At 43.1% G+C, this 24,413-nt stretch overlaps 1 protein-coding gene across 4 annotated transcripts in view; it reads left to right on the top strand.

The window, feature by feature from the left end:
- Positions 1-24,413, top strand: part of Thada (THADA armadillo repeat containing) — a 351,130-nt gene that overhangs the window by 305,005 nt on the left and 21,712 nt on the right. For all 4 annotated transcript variants that reach the window (XM_070025487.1, XM_070025484.1, XM_070025486.1 and 1 more), the window contains 2 exons: positions 2,147-2,300; positions 5,539-5,670. In XM_070025487.1, coding sequence (XP_069881588.1) covers positions 2,147-2,300; positions 5,539-5,670 — 286 coding nt within the window. The remainder of the gene's footprint in view (positions 1-2,146; positions 2,301-5,538; positions 5,671-24,413) is intronic.

Here is a 24,413-nt window from a genome sequence, read left to right as displayed (position 1 = left end):
CACCTCTCAGGGGTCTCATCTTCCACATAAATGCTGTCACGGCAGCAATTAAATTTTAGTATGACTTTTGGAGAAAATGTTCAGACCAAAACAGGAAGTTCTAGAGAATGACAATTGCCTTTCTAGGAAAAAAAAATGGCAGTATAAAAGAAACAATCCAAATGTCAATTAACTCAGAATGGAAAATTATTTGGCCATAAAAGGGAATAGAATGGGGCTGGGAAGGTGGCTCAGTAGTAGAGTGTGCCTTTCATGCACAAGGCCCTGGGTTCAATTCCTCAGCACCACATAAGCAGAAAAAGCCATAAATGGCACTGTGGCTCAAGTGGTAGAATGCTAGCCTTGAGCTGAAGAGCTGAGGGACAGCGCCCAGGCCCAGCGTCAGGCCCCACGACCAACAAAAAACAGGGGGGGTGGTGAGGGGAATAGAAGCTGTATTTTAACTGTAGCTACTTTGAGGGGCTAAGATCTAGAGAATCATGCTTTTGAGTCCAGCCTGGCAAAAAGTAAGACCCCTATCTCAATAAAAATGTTAGACATCTTATTATACAGTCTTCATCCCAGCTATGGCAGAGGGTAAATAGGAGAGTCATGGTCCAGGCCAATCTAGGCTTTATCTTAAAAGTAACCAGAGTAAAAAGGGCTGGAAGCATAGATAAAGTGGTAGAGTGCCTGCCAAGCAAGTACCAGGCTCAGAGTGCAAACCTTAGTCACAGGGAAGGAAAAAAAATGAGTAGATTGCTGGTATTTCCCCTAGCATGGATGAACCAGGTGAAAGAAGCCAGTTATAAAAGACCATATGATTCTATTTACCTGCAATGCCCAGAATTAGACAAATCCAGAAGTAAGATTAGTAGTTGTTTAGAGCTAAAAGGATGAACAGGTAGAGGGGTGATAGCTAATTCAGAATGCAAGTTTCTCTTTGTGATGATGAAATGGTCTAAAATTTACTGAAAAGATGTTTGCTGTGATTTGAACATTTCACAACTATATGCATGTATCAAAACATCACATGGTAAATAATAAATACATATATTTTTAATTTTTAAATAATTCTTATTGAGATTGATTACATAAATTTCAGAAATTTCATAGTATTGTGAGATAGTGATAAAGTCACAAACATTTTAATCTTCACAAGGCAAATTGTCATTATCACAGCTATAATGTTTGTGAATTTTATGAGCTTTGACAATACAACTATTTCTTCCACATCAGGTGATATGTACATTTTTTTTCCTTTTGCTTAGTGTAAACTGTTCCCTCTATCCCTCTCATTCCCTCCCTCCCATCACTGCCCTTGAGTTGCTTAGTTCGTTTTCATCAATGTCCAGTACAGCTGATGGGCCCCTCTGTTGTATATTTTCCCGTTTCCCTGTTATTCTGTATCCTCCATCTTCCTCCTAGCTTCTCTCAGATGTGCACATATATATATATATATATGATATATATATATATATATATCATATATCATATATGTTGTCAAGAACATGGGGTCATCTAGAAATAATACTACAAGCTGGGCACCGTGGCTCATGCCTGTAATCCTAGCTACTCAGGAGGCTGAGTGAGACCTGAGGATTGCAGTTCAAAGCCAGCATGAAAGTACATGAGACTCTTGTCTCCAATTAACCACCAGAAGTAGCACTGTGGTAGAGTGCTAGCCTTGAGCTGAAGAGCTGAGGGACAGCGCTCAGACCCAGAGTTCAAGCCCCATGACCGAAGAAAGAAAGAAAGAAAGAAAGAAAGAAAGAAAGAAAGAAAGAAAGAAAGAAAGAAAGAAAGAAAGAAAGAAAGAAAGAAAGAAAGAAAGAAAGAAAGGAAAGAAAGAAAAGAAGGAAGGAAGGAAGGAAGGAAGGAAGGAAGGAAGGAAGGAAGGAAAGAGGGGGAAGGGAGGGAGGGAAGGAAGGAAGGATATGACAATTTGGGTGGAGGTCCTTTGTTTCTTGAGTGCTGTTTACTTTGTCATATCTCCTTGCATTTTGGATTTAATATCCACATATCAGGGATACTATATGCCATTTGTCTCTCTGCTCTTGGCTTACCTCACTCAAAATGGTTTGTTCTAGTCCCATCCATTTTCCTGCAAATGCCATTATTTTGTCCTTTCTAATGGCTATATCTAATATACAATTTGTGCTTTCAGAACAAGGACTTGCTAGCCCCTGAGCTGAAACAGTGGATACAGCTGGTTGTCTTGTCCTGTGAAGACCCTCTTCCCACTGAGTCTAGGCTGGCTGCTGCTGAAGTCCTCACCAGCACCACACCATTGTTCCTCACCAACCCGCAGCCAATTCTGGGTAAGTGTGGTGTGTGTGTGTGGTGTGTGTGTGTGTGTGTGTGTGTGTGTGTGTGTGTGTGTGTGTTTGTGTGTGTGTGTTTGTGTGTGTGTGTATGTGTGTAAGGTTCTGGGTTGGTGTGGTGTGGTGTGTGTGTGTGTATGTGTGTAAGGTTCTGGGTTGGTGTGGTGTGGTGTGTGTGTGTGTGTGTGTGTAAGGTTCTGGGTAAGTGTGGTGTGGTGTGTGTGTGTGTATGTGTGTGTATGTGTGTGTGTGTGTGTGTGTGTGTGTGTGTGTGTGTGTGTGTGTGTGTAAGGCACCAAAACTGGATAAAAGCATGTGACAGCACATACCCTACCTCTAACCTTTCTTGTATCATCTAACCTCTTCGTTCATACTCCATTTATTCTTACCAGCAACTTCTTAGCTTCTTTTCCTTCAGTCATATCTTCTAAGCCTTTATTTCAAAAGCTTCCAGAGAGCCTCTGTGATTGTCTTAACATAAGAATCTGGTCATTTTGGTTCCCTGCAAAAACTATTGAGTGAATCCATTGCCTTTAGGATGAAATGTAAATGTTCTTTAATATGGCTCTTGAGCCCTTCCCTTCCATCACTTGCTTACCCTCCTGCCTCTTCGTCCACCACTCTCCGCTTATAAACAAACCTCTGCTTCACTAACTTTTGACTTTTAAGACTCAGCCCAACTATCCCTTCTATCAGGAAGCCTGCTTCAGTAGTCTACATGAAAAGTGAATGGGCCAGTGTAAGCTGTCACAGAAGGAAGTAGAGAGGGCTGCTCAAAAGAACTGAGGAGTAGAGCCCTCACCCCAGACTTGGTGTGATGCTGAGGTTCAGGGAGATGTTATAACGTCTGGACTTCTGGCCATAGTCACTAGAAGGTGACTTCACTGAACTTGGCTTCAGTACAGTGTCCCTAGGATAGGAAAGAGGAGATACTTTGAAGTCAAAAGGTTATATAGCTCTTAACTGATTTCTAGCCATATCCTCTACCTCCATGTCTCTTTCCTGCTGCCACCCCCATGCCTCAAGAGAAATTAGTGGGGAAGGACCATGGGCTACTGCTACTGAAGAAGATTAAGCTTGAGGAGATCCTCAGAATTTGAAAGAGGGGGCATTAATTTTAAAATTAGGTTGTCTTGGATTTTATTTTAGTGTTTAACATAGGGTTTAATAAGAGCAAAGCCTGGGACCTGAAACCATGATTCAGTCCTGCCCCTGTCTTCTCATGCTGTGTTTTGTCCTGTCTTATGGTGCTTTGTTTGGTTCCCTTTTCATCTGTTAGTAGAATTCTGATTTTTCTTACTACTTCCAAGTACAACCATGAAGAATGAAACATGATCCCTGCTCCCAAGAGTTTTCAGTATAGTTTTAGAGGCACATTTCCAGAATAAAAGAAGGAATTGTTTTCAGATAGTAAGATTCATATTTTAGGAATTCAGACCGATGACATATCTCTTAATCTCTCTGGGAAATGAGTTTGCTTTCCTTTCACTTCTTTCTTTTTAGGGACATGCAGGCATTTTTTTCTTATAAAGGCAGATTGAGAGGGAACCTTCAGTGATTATAGTTTAATCATTAGACCTACAGGAATAAAAGCAAAGTCTTATAAACTTTAGTCAAGCAGGCGTGGTGGCACACTTCCAGTCCCAACTTTTCAAGAAACTAAGATAGGAAGATCTCCTGAGTCCAATAGTTCAAGACAACCCTGGGCAACATTCATGACCCAACATTCTCAAAACCCAAGGCAAAGAGTGTGAAAGCTTCTTCAGTAAAGTTCATCTATACTTTCTGATTAACTTGGCTACTTTAACCCTGGCTCACAACAGGCACGATGTATGTGGAATAGCCTGGAGCTCTTCCATGGAATAAAGTCATAGGGAAATCATAGCATTATAGCGATGAGGAAGAAGATGGGTGGTGGCTAATAGCCACTATGAACATGAAAAATTGACTACCGAGGGAAGAAATTAAGAAGTATAAATGACTATGATAGAAAAATGTCAAGAGAGAAAAGTGTGAGATCCTAGAAAACGAAAAGGATGGATTCTGAAAGTGAGTAAAATTGAAATCCAGATCTAGAACAAAAAGAAGAGAATAAAGCTCCAAGTGAAGCCATTTCTGCTCTTGGCTTGACAGAAGCACCAGTGACTCTGATAGCAAGTCGTCTGGGGACTTCTCTGAAGGAGAGATGGACAAAAGGCTGGTGCAAGAACAGGATTGCTTTCCTGTGACAGGACAGGGATGCTGGCGGTAGTCTGCCATGGCTCTCCATTGAGATCCTCCACAGGCCTCATCCCACCCTGCCTCTATGAAAGGTACAAGTCTGCCTATCTCTACCTACTTGATGAAATTGTGATCATAAGTCAGGCCACTCAGTTTCTTGCCTGTGCTCTGGATACTTCATTATACTGTCTTTGCCTATGTGTCTGTGCAGAGCAGCACCTAGCATAGGCTATCAAGGTCTGTGCCTGGGGGTAATGACAGCAGAAAAAAGACCTCACAGACATATGACATAGGCCTTCCTCTTTTTTATTCTTAGCCTGAAGCATAATCTGCCTCAGTCTGCCTCTCTCCTCCCTCCGTGTGTGTGTGTGTGTGTGTGTGTGTGTGTGTGTGTGTGTGTGTGTGTGTGTGTGTGTGTGTGTGTGTGTGTGTGTGTGTGTGTGTGTGTGTGTGTGTGTGTGTGTGTGTGTGTGTGTGTGTGTGTGTGTGTGTGTGTGTGTGTAGTTATGATACTAGAGTTTGAACTAAGGGCCTTGAATATTTGCTTGGCTTTTCCTCACACATCAGATAGCACTCTACCACTTGAGCCACATCTTCAATTCAGCAAAGTGCTCTTAATGCATAAATTTCATTCTTGATAACCATGACATTGAGCTGAGAATCCTCATGCCTGAGCTAGCCCCAAGACCTTTATGAGTCAGACAGTACCTTCTTGGGGACTTGCCTATAACTAATTACCTCTACCTGGTTACCTCCTTTGCCCATTCCCAAAATAGATGTTTCCAATCCTACCCCAAGTCTTCCCTATTCCAACAGTGGGCTGATGTTCCAGTCTTTTTGCAGTACCTAGGAAAGGAATGGCCTTCATTCATTCAGTGTTAGTCTTTTCCACCATGGAGTTAGAACAGTATTTTTCAGGTACAAATACTGAGATTTGTACTGAAACTTGTATTTGAAATTTGTACCTGCCTGTGGATTGCATTCTAGATGACTTGTTTATTTTTGGTTTTCCCAGAGTTACAAGACACACTTGCTCTCTGGAGGTGTGTTCTCACCCTCCTGCAGAGTGAAGAGCAAGCAGTCAGAGATACAGCAACAGAAACAATAACAACAGCTATGTCACAAAAAAATACCTACCAATCAACAGGTACTTTGTTCTATCCTTTTGCATTGCCTTCTTGCTCTAATATAGGGGCTTCAGAATTTTCTTGTAAGCTTCCACAGAGTGAATATTTTAGATTGTCCATTCAGTATCTGCCTCAACTCTGCCATTTTACAGGGAAAGCAACTAGAAGCAATAGATAAGTAAATGGGCATAACTATGTTTCAGTAAAACTTTATTTATTAAAACAGGTAAATCCCCAATGTTGGTTTACTGGCCATAGTCTGTTGACACTCACTTAGTACATCCTACAGAAAGCTGATTTTAAAAAGTAGAAATTTAATCAACAGCATTTGGTCTTTTCATCTGTTTTAAATAAGGCCAACCACAGGTTTTACCTCTGTGGTTACATAACCCAAGAATCACAGATACATCAGTCTGTTCCTATGTAAGTTTTTATGTATGACAGAAACATAAGTATGTGTAAGTTAAGTTTCTCCTCTCTGTGCCTCTGCTACTTACTTGGTACTTGGTAATGACATTAACTAGTCAGGAGTGGGTAAAAAGAAGAGCAGCCTAGATGGATAGTGCTGAGCTCCTATTCATAATATGAGCTCTTAGGACCCTGGCCCAGGAGGTTTTCTTTGTGGTATGAAAGCAAAAGGAACCTATCCTGAGGGTAGAAAATGGGAAGCTCCACCTCTGGACAAGGGCCTCTGGGAAAGTGACATCTTTAGAAGTCTCAGTTTTCTTGTGCTTAGGCCTACGTGTCCTGAAAGATCTCTGGACCTGTCATCCTGATAGGAAACAAGAATGGCATTAAGGCAGAGGTCATAATTAAGCAAAAACATTTTCCTTAGTTGGGTGCCTGTGGCTCACACTTGGAATCTTAGCTACTTAGGAGGCAGAGATTTGAGGACCACGGTTCCAAGCCAGCCCAGGCAGGAATATCTGTAAGACTCTTATCTCAAATTAACCACAAAAAAGCCAAAGTAGAACTGTGGCCTAGAGCACAAAACTCAGGAACAGTGCCCTGTCCCAGAGTTCAGGCCCCAGGACTGAATACTTTCCCCCCCCAAAAAAAATTTTTTAGCCAAATTCTTGTAATTCAAAGACCTCAGCAACATCATATCACCACGCATGGAGTCACTGTGTGGTGACCTCATTCATACCAAATGGCAAGTGTTAGCTATAGCTTAATTAATTATGTGAAGAGCCACCATAATAAAACTTGATTTTATTATTACTAGAAAACAAACAAACAAAGAATAGACCAGAATACATATTTTCTGCTTTAGAATAAGAGATATCGAAGAACTAACACTCACACCCTGCTTTTTAGCTTTAGTTGGTATAGTTGATTTAGGTAGCTGATTCTCCTGGACATATTATGTTAGCATCTCTCAAGACTCCAGAGCAGCTGACAGTAACTCACTCATTTCATCACATATAAGGATTTTACAGCAGGCACTGCTGATAATTTTTTCTCTGGTGTTTCAAGTCAGTTATTGCTATTGAATCTTGAATCGCATTTTAAAATGTTTATTTTAGGCCCCAAATCAGAGGCTTAATAAATGCCACTGTAAAATAATGTGTTTATATGCTGTGAATATTTGATGTGGCTCATACCTATAATCCTAGCTTCTTCAGGAGGCTGAGATCTGAGGATTACAGTTTGAGGCCAGCCTAGGCAGGAAAGTCTGTGAGACTCTTATCTCCAATTAACCACCAGAAAACCACTGAATTCTCAATAGAAACCTTATTTAAAAAAAAAAAAGACTTAAGAAAGAAGTAAGCATGGAGTGATACGGACAATCATGCCAACCTTCAGGTCTTTTTGTTGTTGTTGTTGTTGTTGTTTGTTTTGAGCTCTGGCACCAAATAATTCTTCCTACAGGCCTGTGGTTTTCATCTGTAATACTAGCTACTCAGAAGGATCATGGTTCAAAAATGCACAAACCTGCTGCTGCTTAGATCACTGCAGCCTCTAGGGCCCAGTTTCTTTTACTGATTTAAAACAAAACAGAAAAAAAAATAAAAAAGTTGTGCCTGGAAAAAAAAAAGAAGGATCATGGTTCAAAACTAGCTTGGACAGGAAAGTACATGAGACTCTTTGTCTCTAATTAACTACCAAAAAAGCCAGAAGAGGAGCTGTGTCTCAAGTGATGGAGTTCTAGCCTTGATCACAAAAGCTCTTCAAGCCACAAGACCAGCACAAAAAAAAAAAAAAATCCTCCAAACTTGTACACATCCTGCCCCAGAAGCATGCCTGGTGGTGATGCTTGAAATCCTACCTCCTCTATGACATCTTTATGCCCTCCAGGATCCTTTCAGGAACCACTGAGCAAGCATCTTCTCATTGTGCCATCCCATATCACTCTTACTTTCATACTATTTTCTCATTTCCTCTTTTATGTGTGGTGATTTTCTCTCCTCAGTTATCCCATGAGCTAAGAGATTAGAGATCGTCCTGTCACACAGTTTGTACCAAGGGCTCGGTCTCTTCCTTAGTCAATTTCTGGTGCCTTTCAAAGAAGCGTGTCCTTTCTGCTTAACCAGCTCAACAGGTACTGCATCACTTCATACTGCTGGCATTGTGTCTTTTTTTTCACTGTCTGGGGCTTGCAAACTGAATGTAGTACTTTGTATTGGACCTTCCCCATTCTTACCTGTCAGGCCTAGGTCTCAGATCCAGCTGAGTCTGTACAGGCCAGAGCCCTGTGTTAACCTGTGTCAGATAAGGAAGAAGCCTCCCAGGCTTGGCATGATGATCCATAAAGACTCTGAAATAATAGTTCTAGTTGCCAGAGAGGCACAATAAGTGGAAACATAGGCAAGATACAGAAGATAGGAGTCAAAGGTTAGAAACTGGAGCAGTGGGCAGGTGCATTGTCAGGCAGGTCTAGACAATTCTATAACCCAGGCAAGGTGGAGGGGAAATCCCATACTTACTCAACTTCACCCAAATATACTTCTCCCTCCCCATGAACACCTGGATGTACCAGTGTCACTCTTTCAGAACTAGCAGGAAAGTTTGAATATTTCTCATGTGCTCCAACCCTTGAGCAATCAGGGAGGGAAGCCTAGGAGGAGAAATAGGAAGCCCCAGGTCACTGTGACATTTCACAGTGGGCCATGGTGGGACAGCTCAGTCTGTAGAGCTATAGCCTGTGTGCTTTCACACTGAGTCACAGCTAGTTCCACCCCGGAACCTTGAAGCCTGCTTACCACCCTCAGACCCAGCAAGAAACCCTTGTACAGCTATTGCCTGTTTACAGGGTCTCCGAGAATCTCTGAAAGGGCTCTCTGAGTATTGCTTACCTTCTCCCTCCACTTCTCTTTAGGTTCTTTACTAATCCCCTCAGATGTGTTGTCTCCAAAGCAGCCCTTCTGTTCTGTGGCACCAGAGCTTGGCTTGAAGTCAGCTCTATGTGTGTTCCAAGTACCTTTGTCTAAAGAAGGACCAAAACAAGCTAAGACCCATCCACTGGAAGGACCTGCCTTCATGTCTCCTAGGTGGACCTAAACTCTTTGATTTAAACTAATTGCCTCTATCAATTCTTCCTGTCTATTTTTACATTCTACACTGTTCTCTGATATTTTTTCTTTCACTCCTACCTAAATTGCCCATAAATTTTTCCTCTTACTATATAAGTAAGAAATGGTCAGATTCTAAGCCTATTCATTCATTGAGCAAATATTTACAAATTGCTCATCAATCAGGCTGATTTTTGTGTGCTAACATCCAAGCCCCTGTCATCTTTCCTTAGACTTCTTCAGGAGCTTTCAGCCTAGACTTTCTATTCCATCCTTGCCTGCCATTGTTTGTGTGCAAGGCTTAGAGAGCTCTTCCTGAAAGATGTTGCTCTCCTGCTTGAGATTCTCCCCGACCTCCCAAATAACTCCAGTAAAACCTAGAAGTACCAAAGAAACACCCCCAGAGTTCTCTCCATTTACCCTGTGGCACCACCTCCTTCTCTTCCCCTGCTCCAGGCTCTGCAGCCATGTAGGAATCCTGAGGCCGGTCTCAAGAGTCTCTGCACAAGCCATTTCCTCTGGGTGGAATATTTTTCCCTCATATTCCAATCTCAGTGTCAGTGTCATCATTACAGAGGGCCTTCGCTGAGCACCCACACTACAGGAACCACCCTAATCATTTACTGGCTCTTTACTCTGCTGATCTAATTCCTTACATAGTTTTTAGTTACTATTTGTCTCCCTTCACCAGAATAAAAGTTCCCAGAGTGTTAAAATTTTGTCTGTGTTGCTCACTGCTGAAATTCTCAGAAACTGGCATCTAATAGATGGTAAGAGAAAAAAATTGATTGGGTGGTCAGTTGAATGAGTGAAGAAATGGAAGAATATATCAAACTAAGGATATTGGTGTTCTCAGAATTAGCCTGGTGAGGGGATAAGGATGTAACTGAATTCTGAGTTGCTATAAACTTGCCCTAAGGTAGTAGGTCTTAACACTGGAAGGTCATATCAGCTACCTTAGGGTCTCACCTCTTCCTAGAAACACTAACTCAACAAGGAGCTGATGGAGCATCTCCCAAATCTGGACACTGGCAGATCCTGGATCCACTTTGTGTGTCTCCCTCATTATCTCTTCCCCCATCCCATGCAGGCTGGGATTTCTAGAGCAAGATTTTCATCCATTCAGCCTCTCATGCCTAGCACAGGGAAACACAGCAAGGGAGACCAGAGCAGAGAAATCAACCTGGAAGGACTGAGGAGGTTGCAGCAGCTTTTTGAACAGTGGCCCCTTTCTCCTGGGGCCTGTCTCACAGTCTGTGAACAGGCCAGCAGGCAGGCAAGTTCAGAGCATATAATCTCCACCCCCAGGCGCTCCTGCATCACTGAACATCATGTAAATCTCATGGTACTCTGTAAGACTCTATACTTTTTCCATTCAGTTGTGGGTAATATCTGACCCACGGGCCATATGAGGCCAAAGAAATCATTTGATACAGTGTGGAACTGCTTGCGCTGGCTTTCCTCAGCCATCTGTACTGATAATTTTGAAAACAACATAAATATCCAAATGGTCCTTTATACAGAAAGGTTCCTCATCCCTACGATGACTAAGCCAGAGTTCAGAAAGTTGAAAACAATGGGCCTAGAGTCCTGTGGAAGCTAAATATCGGAGCAAGAGTTGGAGAAAAGTTCTGTAGTGGCCGGGCGCCGGTGGATCACACCTGTAATCCTAGCCACTCAGGAGGCTGAGATCTAAGGATCGAGTTCCAAAGCCAGCCCGGGCAGGAAAGACTGTGAGACTCTTATCTCCAATAAACCACTCAAAAAACCAGAAGTGGTACTGTGGCTCAAGTGGTAGAGTGCTAGCCTTGAACTGAAGAACTCAGGGACAGCACGTAAGCCCAGAGTTCAAGTCCCATGACCGACGAAAGAAAGGAAGGAAGGAAGGAAGGAAGGAAGGAAGGAAGGAAGGAAGGAAGGAAGGAAGGAAGGAAGGAAGGAAGGAAGGAAGGAAGGAAGGAAGGAAGGAAGGAAGGAAGGAAGGAAGGAAGGAAGGAAGGAAGGAAGGAAGGAAGGAAGGAAAAAGAAAAGTTCTGTAGTAACAAAGGCCTTTCTTTTTCATCACCCCCCCCCTTCCCTTTTCATGTTACTGAGGTTGAACTCAGGACCTTGAACTTGTTGGACAAGCACTGTATCTCTTGACCAATGTGCCCAGCTCTTTTTGCCTATGCTACTTTCTATGTAAGATCTTATGAGATTGGGTTACTATACTGGGCCACAATCTGCCAGTTGCACTTTCCATGTAGCTAGGGTGGCAGACCCACATCATTGCATCCAGCTATTCATTGAGATTAAGTCTTGTGTTTATGTCTAGGCTGGTCTTTTAAAGCATGATCTTCCCAAGCTCCACCTCCCACTAGGATTACATGTACAAGCTACTGGCTCTAGCCCCTTTTCTAAGATAGGGAGAGAAGTCCAAACCAACCTTCCAGTTTTGGACCTAGTTGTTAAATGCATAAGGACCACTAGAGGTTTTCTAAACTCACTATTGTGTTAAAATAAGACAGGTAATTCATGTCAAAAAAAAAAGTGGATTGAGAACCTAGAGCCAAGACAAAGCTAAGTCTAACCTTCAGTGCCCTTTTGGGGAGGGGGAGAGTCAGGGAGTCACATAAGTTCAAGGAGTGAGACCTCTGGTCTACGTCTGTGGGACTATTCAGTGGTTCTGTGTCACACTGTTAGTGGAATGTGAGGGCTACAATTCAGATCCTATGAGTACTAGCCCAATTTTTCACTCTCCTGGCCCCAGACCTTGATTCATAGTGGGGCAGCAACAGGAATACAATTGTACACGCTAAAACTAGTCTACTAGTCTTCTAGGAAGCCTTGAGCTCAGGTGCTGGGTAAAGGCAGAGGGGATGAGATTCCTCAGGAAGAGGGCTTAGAAGAACTCCAGCAGCACACAAGCAGAAAGAAACCAGCATCTCCCAGCCTAAAGTACACCCTGAAACCAGCCCTGGGCCTTTCTCCATATTCAGCTGGGTGTTCATCTCACTAATCAGGAGGGCTGCAGGAATTGCACTACTGACTGCCCCCACTACTTTCTGTTTCTGCACAGGACAAAGAACTGACTTAGAAGGGAGTTATACAGGCACATTCTATTTGCTCACTCATTCCTTCAAACCAGAGACTCTTGTTCAAGGTGGTCTGTAATCCCCACCTCTTCCCTAATTACTGCCAGAGACTCTTGTTCAAGGTGGTCTGTAATCCCCACCTCTCCCTTGATTACTGCCAGCTACGGTGGACTGTTAGTGGAGTTCTAGGAGACACATACAACATTGCCTTTCCCATCTGTCGCTATTCCCAGGGAGCCTGGGTCTGTGACGTTCACCCACAGTCAATAAACACGTCACTGGCATCTGGCTCTCATGCTTTGCAAAAGCAGAGACAAACTAATGCTCTCATCTCAAAACTGGGGCAGGTGGCAGGTGCCTGCGAGGACCCCAACAGGGCCTTGTTGCTGTGGTGATGGGATTGTTTCCATAGACTCTTGGTGACTAAGCTCCACAGAGACAACAACAGCCTCCTTTCGAGGAACTGAGGGTCATTTTTGCATCATTTTGCCTCCACTCTTACTGTTCCTGAAAGCCAAGCTCCCTGGCCCCAGCATGACTGACCTCTGTGGGTGGGGATAAGCTGTAGTCTGGGGCTTAGGCCATCTGGTGCTGACGTGGCTGACAGGGTCTTGTCGTCCCTGTTAGTCAGGGTGAGCCTGCACCTGATCTGTACTCCTGCTGTGGCCTCAGCGTTCCTCTCCTGTGTTTCCTGTTACTCAGGAGCCTTTGCTCACCTCAGCCAAGGCCACATCAGGACATAAGGTTGCTCTGTTCACTATGGCAAGCAGTCTTCCTTTTTGAACTGAGCCATTCTGATGAGTTAGGGTCACTGTGCTCTCAGGGACAAATAGATGGGATATGTTCACTCCAGATTTGGTTAGGATGGCTGAAAAGCCTGTTAGCAAACAGCCCTCCCTTCTTCCCCCTTCCCAGCCTGACCTGGAGGCCTGATTCCTTAGGGAGCATTACCCTATCCAGTGCTGATACCTGCTCTTGATCTACCCTGGTTTATTTACCACCTACACACACACACATCTTCCTCCAACCCTAGGATGCACATGATCATCTGAGTTGGGCACATGATACTTCCTGAGAGGGTCTACAAGACAGGGCTGAGCTCAAGAATGGCCCCGGCATAGGCCACTATGCCGAATAGGGAGCTCCCCATTCTTTAGCATTCATTTTCAAAGGCCTGAAAAACCCTCATCCTACCCACAAAACCTTCAAAATTTTGTTCTCAAAACTCAGAAAATACCCTTGCTTAAGTGGGATTGCCTGGACTTCCTTGTTCCAGCTATTTTTCTCTGCCTCTCCTGTACTAAAAACTCACATGGCAAAAGCTCTTCTAGACAGAAGAACAGAACGGGAAGCACCTGTGAAGTGTAGGGAGGACTTTTACCTGTCTCCCTGGGGAGTATGTATGTTCATGTTTGCACTTACATAGAAAGCTGTGTTATAAATCTATAGCCTTTCAGAGTATCTCTGTAAAGAACACAGCACCAGTGTAGATAGGAATGTATATGTGAGTACCATGAAAAGAACAAGCTCCTATGGGGTGTATTCTAGCCAGCCCTCTGATGTAATTTGTCAAGCAAAAACAAGAAGTATTTCCAGCCTGTCTAGAAGAGCAGGAGATCCTTGCTGTCATGCAGTAATAGAGCTAGTTAAAGTGAATTCTGGCCAGGCACAGTGACTTACACCTGTAATTTCAGCCACTCAGGAGATAGAAATGAGATGTTTGTCATTTGAAGCCAGTCCAGGCAAACAGTGAACAAGAGTATATCTAAACAGATTGGACACAAGAGTGCATACCTGTGACTCCAGCTATAGGGGAGGCATTGGTAGGAGGATAGAGGTCTGAGGTCAGCCTAGTTTAAAAAAATGTAGGATCCTACCTTAAAAAATAAAGAGGGCTAAAAGCATGGCTCAAATAGCAAGGGTCTGAGATTAAACCCCAATAACACTAAAAGGAAGAAGAAGAAAAAAAAAAGAATTCCCTATGAGGCTGGTCTATAAGAGCAAAACCAAAGCACTACAGACAAGAATCAAAGAATCGGCCTTCATCTGTGTCTGTTGTCCTCTCCTCCCCTCTCTTTTCTTGCCTGCCTCCCTGCACCTCCAGCTAAAGTACGGGCATTGCTGGAGTAGAACCAAGGCACTTAGTTTGGGCCATAGCTTCAAATGACCTTTCCTGGGTATTTCCTGGAACTTTGGAGCATGGTACAGGTTTCCCTCTCACACAGAAGACCCAGCAGGCTGGTGTGATGGTCCCTATTATCGGAGAGCCATACCTTTTCTAGTGCTCTGCCATTTTCAATGTGCCTTGTCCCTCCTGTGGTCCAGAATGGAAGGCCCAACTCCAACTGCCATGTACATAATCCAGTGAGCCAGGAAGAAAGGAGAATCCACTGTGGGAGTTCATGTACCACATCCATCAGCTCTCAGCAGCTAGGACCTGCTCATGGGCTACAAGACAGACTAGGTTAGGACAGGTTGGCCAGGTTCCCTTGATAATCCAAAGTGAAATCCCCCTGTTCATTTAACAGCTAGACCATAGCACATAATGGCTCTTCTGCAGTCTCTATTCTTCTTTTTTTTTCCTCAAAAATAAAAAAACTCCAATTCTTACCCCTGCCTCTCTGAATCTGTTCCAAAGGAGATAGTCTTCTAGAAGAAAATTCCCAAGAACCAACTCTCTAGAAAATTGTTCTGCTGGGAATGTAGGTCAGGGTAGAGGTATGGTTCATAGTAGGTGTGTGAGTTTGGGAAGGGATTTGGGTTTTTAGGTTTGAGTTACAGCTTAGATGTGTTTGGGGAAACAGTTGGGCAGCATCTCCAGCCATAGCCTTGTGGTCTTGTCTCCACTCCTCCTGCCTAGGCTGACTTGTTAAAGATGCCTCACTTACTGGATGTCTAAGAGCCCTTCCTTCATCAATAACTCCCAAAGAGACAAGAGTGATAACAGATGCTTAAGTGGAGCCAGTCTGCCATGGCACTGAAGGAAGGGCCTTGCACCAGGCTGACCCTGGGCTCCCCCCTGCCAGAGCAAAGAGTGCTCTCAGGTTTTCCAGTTTGCCTGTTTCAGTTTCGTTAGTCCTCTGACCCCTCCATCCAGCAGAGTGATGGTGGGTCCTGTTTCATTTTTCATATTCTGTTCTTACATTTTGAAGCTGTGGTTATAAAATCCACACTGAGGGCTGGGAAGGTGGCTTAGTGGTAGAGCGCTTGCCTTGCATGCATGAGGCCCTGGGTTCAATTCCTCAGTACCACATAAGTAGAAAAAAAAAAGCTGGAAGTGGTACTATGGCTCAAGTGGTAGCGCACTAGCCTTGAGCTGAAGAGCTGAGGGACAGCGCCCAGGCCCAGAGTTCAGGCCCCACAACCAGACCCAAAAAATAAAATAAAATAAAATCCACATTGAAAAATGACTCTGCCACCACAAGGCCTGGAAAACTGTCACGTATGCAGTGTCACCATGAGCCCCAGTAGCCTTGGTCAGTGCCTTCACTCTATCCTACAGGAGGGATGGGACAGATGAGGGTTGTTAAGAGACTGGTCCAGGTTCCTGGCCTGCTCATGTATTGTAGATGTGGTCTTGAGAAACTGGCAAAATACTTTGCTGTTGGCATTCCAAACACAGTGATTTGTGAGAACCCTTGGAAGAATTCCATTTCATATCAAATGTTCTTTATCTCCACTGCCTCTGCCTCCTTCCCGCAGCACCATGCAGGTGTGTACAATGTGGTCCTGGGGGCATGACCAGTGTCTCACTCATCACCCACCCTGTGCTGCAGAGGACCGTTGCATTCACATTAGTACAGAACGCAGAGTGGCCATAGGAAGTCTCTCCCCTAGGAGACTGCCTGCCCTCCTCTTCAGCCCTCCCTCTGGCCTCTTACCTTCTCTTTTTCCCAAGGTCCTCCCTTCCTCCCACTCCAGAATAGATCTAGGAATCTCTTGATGTTTCCATCTTGGCTATAAGCAGTGCTAGGCCTTTTTGAACAGACTTGTCCATAAATCTTAGATTGTTTTTTATCTTTGAAAAAGCCGCTTCTGTCAGCAAGTCATTATTCACATATGGGGTAGAGAAAAGTTCACCAAATTTCAAACTTCAAGTTTTTGTTACTCCATTTCACAACATTCATTCCCCAGAAATCACAGAATTTTTTTTTTAATTTTTAGTTCCCAATAGACAAAGTGCCTGCTAAACCCTGGATCAGCCAGCCGGGAAAGGAGGTTCCTGAAGTAGGGCAGCCTGGCTTCACTCACCCATGGATAAAAGTAATTTCAGAGTCTGAGAAAACTAAACACCCACTGTTTTTTTTGTTTTTTGCCAGTCCTGGGGTTGAACTCAGGGCCTGGGCACTGTCCTTGAGATTCTTTTGCTCAAGGCTAACACTCTACCACTTGAGCTACAGCGCCACTTCCCGCTTTTTCTGTTATGTAGGACTGAGGAATTAAACCCAGGGCTTCAGAAGCATGCTAGGCAAGCACTCTACCACTAAACCACATTCCCAGCCCCACTGTTTTTATTTTAGAGTGGTAGACCTGGTGTGGAGGACCTTGGGGAGACAGGAACAGTGTTCTTTTGGACTGAGTATGTTAGCTAGAGTTTTCTTATTATGGAAGAAGGGAACTCATCTTCCTGTCTCTCACTTTGATATAAAAATATACCTTAAATAGCATATTATTGGCTATAAAAAGATAGTAAAATGAGGGGTGACATGTGAAAAGATTCTTCAGAGGAAATACTTGTGACCTATTAGACAATTAAATTATTGCACATTCTATACAAAGAAATCTTGTAAAATCAATAAATGAAGATGATATAAAAGAGAAATGTTTTTAAGCCTTTTGTGTAAGAAAAATAGACATGAACAGCACACATAGTACCCTATCATTTTCCTATATCTTATTGGCACAGAACAGAAAGATTGCATGCACTTGGATTACCACAGCTGTGAAGGAGCTGGCATATAAAGGTATACATTGTTAAAGGGAGGATAATGATATCTGTAGAAATTTTAAATGTATATACCAATTGAAAGAGTAATCCCCATTCTAAAAATTTAACCTGGGCATGTGCAATATATATACATATATATATGTGTGTGTGTGTGTGTGTGTGTGTGTGTGTATATATATATATATATATATATATATATATATATATATATATATATATATGGTTATTCCTCTCAATGTTGTTTAGGAAAGGAAAAGAAGGAGCAACCTAAATGTCCATCAAAGGATTAGGTAAATAAAATGTTCATACCACCGCTTACATGCAGCAGTTAAAAATAATGGAGTTGGAGTGTAGGGATTTATCTCACTAGAAGAGCACTTCCTTAGCAAGTGCAAGGCCCTCAGTCTGGTCCTCTGCCAAAATAATAATAATAATAATAAAAACAATGGAGCAATTCTATAGGAAGTGACATGAAAGGTATTCATGATAACATTACTATTTGAAAAAAGTAACAGAATATTTTAAATGACTCTCCTTTAAAAAGGCATAGTATGCATTCCAGTCTCTGTTGCCTACAGAGGTCTGACAAGGATCAAAAAAGCAAGAGCTGCCCAAAAGTGGGATTGCTGGGTCATAGGGGAGATCTATGTGAAGTCTTTTGAGGAACCTCCATACTGCTTTCCAAAGTGGTTGAACAAGTTTACATTCCCACCAACAATGAAGTAAGGTTCCTTTCTGTCCACATCCCCTCCAGCATCTGTTGTTGTTAGAGTTCTTGATTTTTGCCGTTCTAACTGGGGTGAGGTGATATCTCAATGTTGTTTTGATTTGCATTTCTTTTATGGCTAGGGATGTTGAACATTTCTTCATGTGTCTATTGGCCATCCTTCTTTCTTCTTCAGAGAAGTTTCTCTTTAAGTCTTTCGCCCACTTATTTATTGGGCAGTTGTTTCTTTGAGGATTTGTTGTTGGGGGGTTTAATTTTTTGAGTTCCAAGTATATTTTAGATATGAGACCCTTGTCCGTTGTATGGCTAGTAAAGATCTTCTCCCAATCCGTGGGCTTTCTATTGATCTTGCTAGCTATGTCATTTGTCCTGCAAAAGCTCTGCAACTTCATGCAATCCCATTTGTCCAACCTCCAAATGTTTACAAACAAGACCACACTAAAGCTACCAGCACAACAATGTTTATTGCAGCATTATTTACCATAGCTAAGATATGGAACCAACCCAGATGTCCCTTAGCAGATGAATGGATCAAGAAAATGTGGTATACATACACAATGGAATTCTATGCCTCCATCAGAAAGAATGACATTGCCCCATTTGTTAGGAAATGGAAAAACTTGGAAAAAATTATATTAAGTGAAGTAAGCCAGGCCCAAAGAAACATAGGTCCCATGGTTTCCCTTATTTGCAATATCTAGTATATGTATGAGTCAAGCGGAAAAGGTCAGATAATGTGAGGTCAGGAAAATGAACCCTTAGATATGTATTTTAATGTTTTTTTCTTTCATGCATGCATGTGTTTCTAACGCATTTATAAGATTATCTCTTTGTTGCTTTGTATGTCCCTCCCCCACAGTATAACCTCTGCTTTCACTATATTTGATGTCAGTATAACTTGTGGAGGAGATGGGGAAAAACCAGTTGTTTAAGGATACAGGTGGACCTGTTGCAACAATGAGAAGTACAAGTTGTCATGTCCAAAACGAGCTTTACAACGTCGGTGGGGGTGGGGGGAGGAGAAGGATTGGGATGGGGGGGAGGGGGGAGGCTGGGAAGGGATGTGAAGGGTAAACCAAAGGAGGAGGGTGCAATGCTTGGTAAGAAATGTACGCATTATCCTGCCCATATAATTGTAACCCCTCTGTACAGTATGTTCACAAATAAAATAAAATTAAATTAAAAAAAAAAAAAAAGCAAGAGCTGGCTGGGAGAACAGTCAGTCTAGAATAGGGACTAGAAAAGAACAGGCAATTGCTTGGTGGCTCAGTCATAGCCCAGTTTCAGTGGTTTTCCCAGCAGCATCCCTGGATCAGGGCTTTCACCTCAGAGTAGCAATTCTGTCTCACCCTCAAGTCAGCCTCTTCTGTCCCCTTATCAAGACATATTGGCCCTTGTCTACCTCACTGTTGGTCCTGCTCATCTGTACCTCTTTCATTTGAATACAGCTTCTTCCCCTCTCCCCTTTGCTGGTGAACCTGCTCAGTCACTTTACTCAGAAGGTTGTAGTGGCTAAAATTAAAACCTTTTGTAGCTTGTCTTGGTGGTGTACTCCTATAAACCCAGTACTCGGAGGCTGAGGCAGAATGATGTCCAGTTTGAGGCCAGCATGGACTGCATAGAAAGATGCTGTCTGTCTGCCTATCTATCTATCTATCTATTTATCTACATACACATACTCCCCTAATCACTAGGGACTGTGTTTTGTCTCGGTGTTCCTTGGTTCCTTTGCATTCTCATAAACTCATTCCCTACCACATAACCTTCTGGATGCCCCATACAGGTCACATTTCCCACAATCTAATGGAAGTCCCCTGATCTTATGAGTCCCTGTAATCCTTGGCAGGGAGAAGAGACTAAAACAGTCTCAACTGAAAAGGAGAATCAGTAGAGATGAACTGCTGATGGAGCAGAGCACATGAGGATTGCAATCCCCTAGTCCCCTATATGTTTATTTCTACTCCACCTAGCAAAGTCACTGTGCCACTGACGCATTTCTTTTTTTTTTTTTTTTTTTGGTCAGCCGTGGGGCTTGAACTCTGGGCCTGGGCGCTGTCCCTCAGCTCTTCAGCTCAAAGCGAGCGCTCTACCACTTGAGCTACAGCGCCACTTCCGGTTTTCTGGTGATTTATTGGAGATAGGAATCTCACAGTCTCTCCTGCCCGGGCTGGCTTTGAACCGCGATCCTCAGATCTCAGCCTCCTGAGTAGCTAGGATTACAGGCGTGAGCCACCAGCGCCCGGCCCCACTCACACATTTCTAAAAGTGATCTGAACTTGACTGGTCCTCCCTCCCCCGCCCTCCCCAGTCCACAGTGTCAACCTTGGCCTGGCTATTGAGGCTATAGTCCAAAGAAGGTTTGTTCTCAGGTGTAGAGTTGTCAGATTTCGTGAACGAAAATACAAGATACCCAGTTAGGTTGGAAACTCAGATAAACAACATAATACTTTAGTGTGAGTATTTAGGAATACAAATACAAAAAAAGCTATCTAAAATTACTTAACACCTCTTTTCCAGTGGACTGTCATTGGCTTTCCCAATTCAAGAGGAGCACCTGAAAGATGAAGGATAAAAGTCAGTTGTAGTGGGCTGGGAATATGGCTTAGTGGTAGAGTGCGTGCCTAACAGGCGTGAAGCCCTGGGTTTGATTCCTCAGTACCACATAAACAGAAAAAGGCAGAAATGGCTCCATGGCTCAAGTGGTAGAGCACTATCCTTGAGCACAGAGAGGCTCAGGAGCAGTGTCTAGGCCCTGAGTTTAAGCCCCTGGACTGGAACCAAAAAAAAAAAAAAAAGGTCAGTAGTGGTTGTAAACAGTCATCAGCAGTCATCAGTGTAATAATAAGAATTGTCTGGGCCAGGTGCTGGTGGCTCACACCTGTAATCCTAGCTACTCAGAAGGCTGAGATCTGAGGATTGCAGTTCCGAGACAGCAAGAAAGTCTGTGAGACTTTTATCTCCAATTAGCCACTAGAAAACTGGAAGTGGAGCTGTGGCTCAAGTGGTAGAGTGCTCATCTTGAACTGAAGAGCTCAGGGATAGCACTCAGGCCCAGAGTTCAAGCCCTACTACCACAAAAAGAAAAAGAAAAAAGAATTGTCTAGGCACAGTGCAGTCCAGAGCTCCAGCCCCTGCTCCTGCCTTTTAGGCCTCCTCTCCCTTGTTTCCCTGCTCTGAGCTCAGGCCTCTGGACTTCTTTCTGTTAGACTGTGGCTTTCCCCCACCTTCAGTTTTCCTTCTTTTTCCTCATTTTGCTCTCACTGGTCACAACATGCAATTAAAGTTTACATATTTCAGTGTTGGTTATAATTACTAAGTGAGGTTTGTGTTCCTTGCTGTAATTTAAATGGCAGGGAAATTTAATTTTGTGTGCTTTCCTTTTTTTGTGATAGGTGGCCTAAGTTCATTTTTAGCTTTATGAATCATTGACCTTCACTTTGAGCAGGAAGAAAATTCTCCTGTACCTGAATGAACTCATGTTCATCTTCCAATGAGGAAGGTGGGGAGTTGGGATTGTTTCAAGTAGTGGGGGAGGGGAGCATTAAGTTGACCCAAACAGAGACAGAGGCTTAGAAACCTTTTAGATTTGGGCCCAGCTCACCAGGGAAAGTTTGTCTTTTCCCCATCCAGAGGCAGCTCTAATAGAGGAGAACATAATTTGAGGTCAGGACTAGGACTCCAGTAGCCTTCAGCTTTCATTCTCTGTCTTTCCCGGTGGGAGCTAACAGTCAGAGAGACTCCATTCTGGCTCCTTCCCCAAGTCAGGTAGAGTGTGGCCAATTCCCTGACCTCACCTGTATCAGAACCTTTTGATTTCTTTAAAGGTCTCTGATGTCTGTGTGCTCTTTTATTCTCTCTCTACCTTTGTTTCTATATCCCTGCTCTTACCCACTGGCAAAGAGACCTCTATCTATAATTGGGGATGTGGAAAGGAGACCTTTTCAGAGCACTGCCATCTTAAAGGATATTCTCTGTAATCATAATCACTTCTATGCTGAACTATTCACTTCCACTCAGTTTCATCATCTGTACAATGGAGTGGTCACATATCGCAGTTATCTTTATTAATATAGATAATAAAAACAAATGTCAAAAATTAACAAGGCAGCCGGGCGCTGGTGGCTCACGCCTGTAATCCTAGCTACTCAGGAGGCTGAGATCTGAGGATCGCGGTTCAAAGCCAGCCCGGGCAGGAGAGACCATGAGACTCCTATCTCCAATAAACCACCAGAAAACCGGAAGTGGCGCTGTAGCTCAAGTGGTAGAGCGCTCGCCTTGAGCTGAAGAGCTGAGGGACAGCGCCCAGGCCTGGAGTTCAAGCCCCATGACCGACAAAAAAAAAAAAAAAAAAAAAAAATTAACAAGGCTCCATCCATCCCTAGTCAAATGCTAGATGCCATTTTGTTTTTAGTCAGGATCTTGCTGAATAGGCCAGGCTGACCTAGATTTGCTACATAGCCCAAGCTGCCTTTGAACTCGCAGTCCTCCTGTATGTACCACCGTGCCCACCTAATGAAATGACCTTTTTTTTAAATTTTTATTTATTTTTTATTGTGAAAATACTGTACAGAGGGGTTACAATTAGATAGGCAAGATAATGAGTACATTTCTTATCAAGCATTGTAGCCTCCTCCTTTTTTTCCCCTTCCCATCCCTTTCCAGCCTCCCCCCACCTCCCCCACCCAATCCTCCCCCCCCACCACCAAAGTTGTAAAGTTCGTTTTCGACATGACAACTTGTACTTCTCATTGTTGCAACGGGTCTACCTGTATCCTTACATAAACGACTTGTTTTTCCCCTTCCCCTCCACAAATTATACTGACATCAAATACAGTGAAAGCAGGGGTTATACTGTGGGGGAGGGACATACAAAGCAACAAAGAAATAATCTTATGAGTTAGAAACAAATGCGTGAAAGAAAAAAAAACATTTGAATACATATCTTGGGGTTCATTTTCCTAACATCACCTTATCTGACCTTTTCTGCTTGACTCAGACATATACTAGATATTGCAAATAAGGGAAACCATGGGACCTATGTTTCTTTGGGCTTGGCTTACTTCACTTAATTTTTTCCAAGTCTTTCCATTTCCTAACAAATGGGGCAATGTCATTCTTTCTGATGGAGGCATAGAATTCCATTGTGTATATATACCACATTTTCTTGATCCATTCATCTACTGAGGGGCATCTGGGTTGGTTCCTCAAAGACCTCGGAGTCAAAGCAGACACTCTGAAAACATTACAGGATGGAATAGGAGAAACCCTAGGTCTCCTTGGCGCATGCTGAAATTTTCTTAATCGAGACCCGGAAACAGAACAAATCAAAGAAAGGCTGGACAAATGGGATTGCATGAAGTTGCAGAGCTTCTGCATGGCAAAGGACATAGCTAGCAAGATCAATAGAAAGCCCACGGATTGGGAGAAGATCTTCACTAGCCATACAAAGGACAAGGGTCCCATATCTAAAATATGCTTGGAACTCAAAAAATTAAATCCCCCAACAACAAATCCTCAAAGAAACAACTGCCCAATAAATAAGTGGGCTAAAGACTTAAAGAGAAACTTCTCTGAAGAAGAAAGAAGGATGGCCAATAGACACATGAAGAAATGCTCAACCTCCCTAGCCATAAAAGAAATGCAGATCAAAATAACATTAAGATACCACCTCACCCCAGTTAGAATGGCAAAAATCAAGAACTCTAATAACAACAGATGCTGGAGGGGATGTGGACAGAAGGGAACCTTACTTCATTGTTGGTGGGAGTGTAAACTTGTTCAACCACTTTGGAAAGCAGTATGGAGGTTCCTCAAAGGACTCCACATAGAGCTCCCCTATGATCCAGCAATCCCACGTTTGGGCATTTACAAACAAGACCACACTAAAGCTACCAGCACAACTATGTTTATTGAAATGACCTTTTTTTGTTAGATGCTGGAAAACCAGTAGCTCACTATTTGTTGTAGATCCTTTTCATTCACCAGATTAGAGAACCTTACCAAGTTTATTTCTTTTTATTACTTCTAGTTTATGGGTTCATGACCTTGAGGGTGTTAGCTCTTTTTTCAGGCAGAGACAAATTAAAGAGATTGAAGAAATAAATGTGTCCCCTTTGACATTCTTTCGGATGTTTTAGTAGAAAGGGGTTTGACTTAATGGTTTGTGACTGAGGTGAGCTATCTTCTTGACCCTGGGAAGGAAGCAGTAATGTGAATTTGAAGGCTGCACATACCACATGGTTATATAGTTGCTCGAAGAATTGCAGATGAACTCTCTTACCTTTGATGGGCATGAATAACAACTCTTCACACACCACTAGCACCTGGATCCCATTGCCTTTCGCTGAGCAAAGCTATGTCAGCTGTTTAAGTACAGAGGCTTTACCCTCACTGGAAAGCCGCCAATCAGTGAGGCCTAAGCATCCCAGCTTCCCAGAGTGTGTGGGAAACTGAACAGGAGAGGCCACAGCATTCCGACCTGCTACTTGGACAGAATTTGTAC

Source organism: Dipodomys merriami, unplaced genomic scaffold (genome assembly GCF_024711535.1).
Source record: "Dipodomys merriami isolate MVZ:Mamm:240054 unplaced genomic scaffold, mDipMer1.0.p SCAF_17, whole genome shotgun sequence".
NCBI lineage: Eukaryota > Metazoa > Chordata > Mammalia > Rodentia > Heteromyidae > Dipodomys > Dipodomys merriami.
Note: the sequence above shows the minus strand (reverse complement) of the source record. Positions and strands in the feature narration are given on the sequence as shown.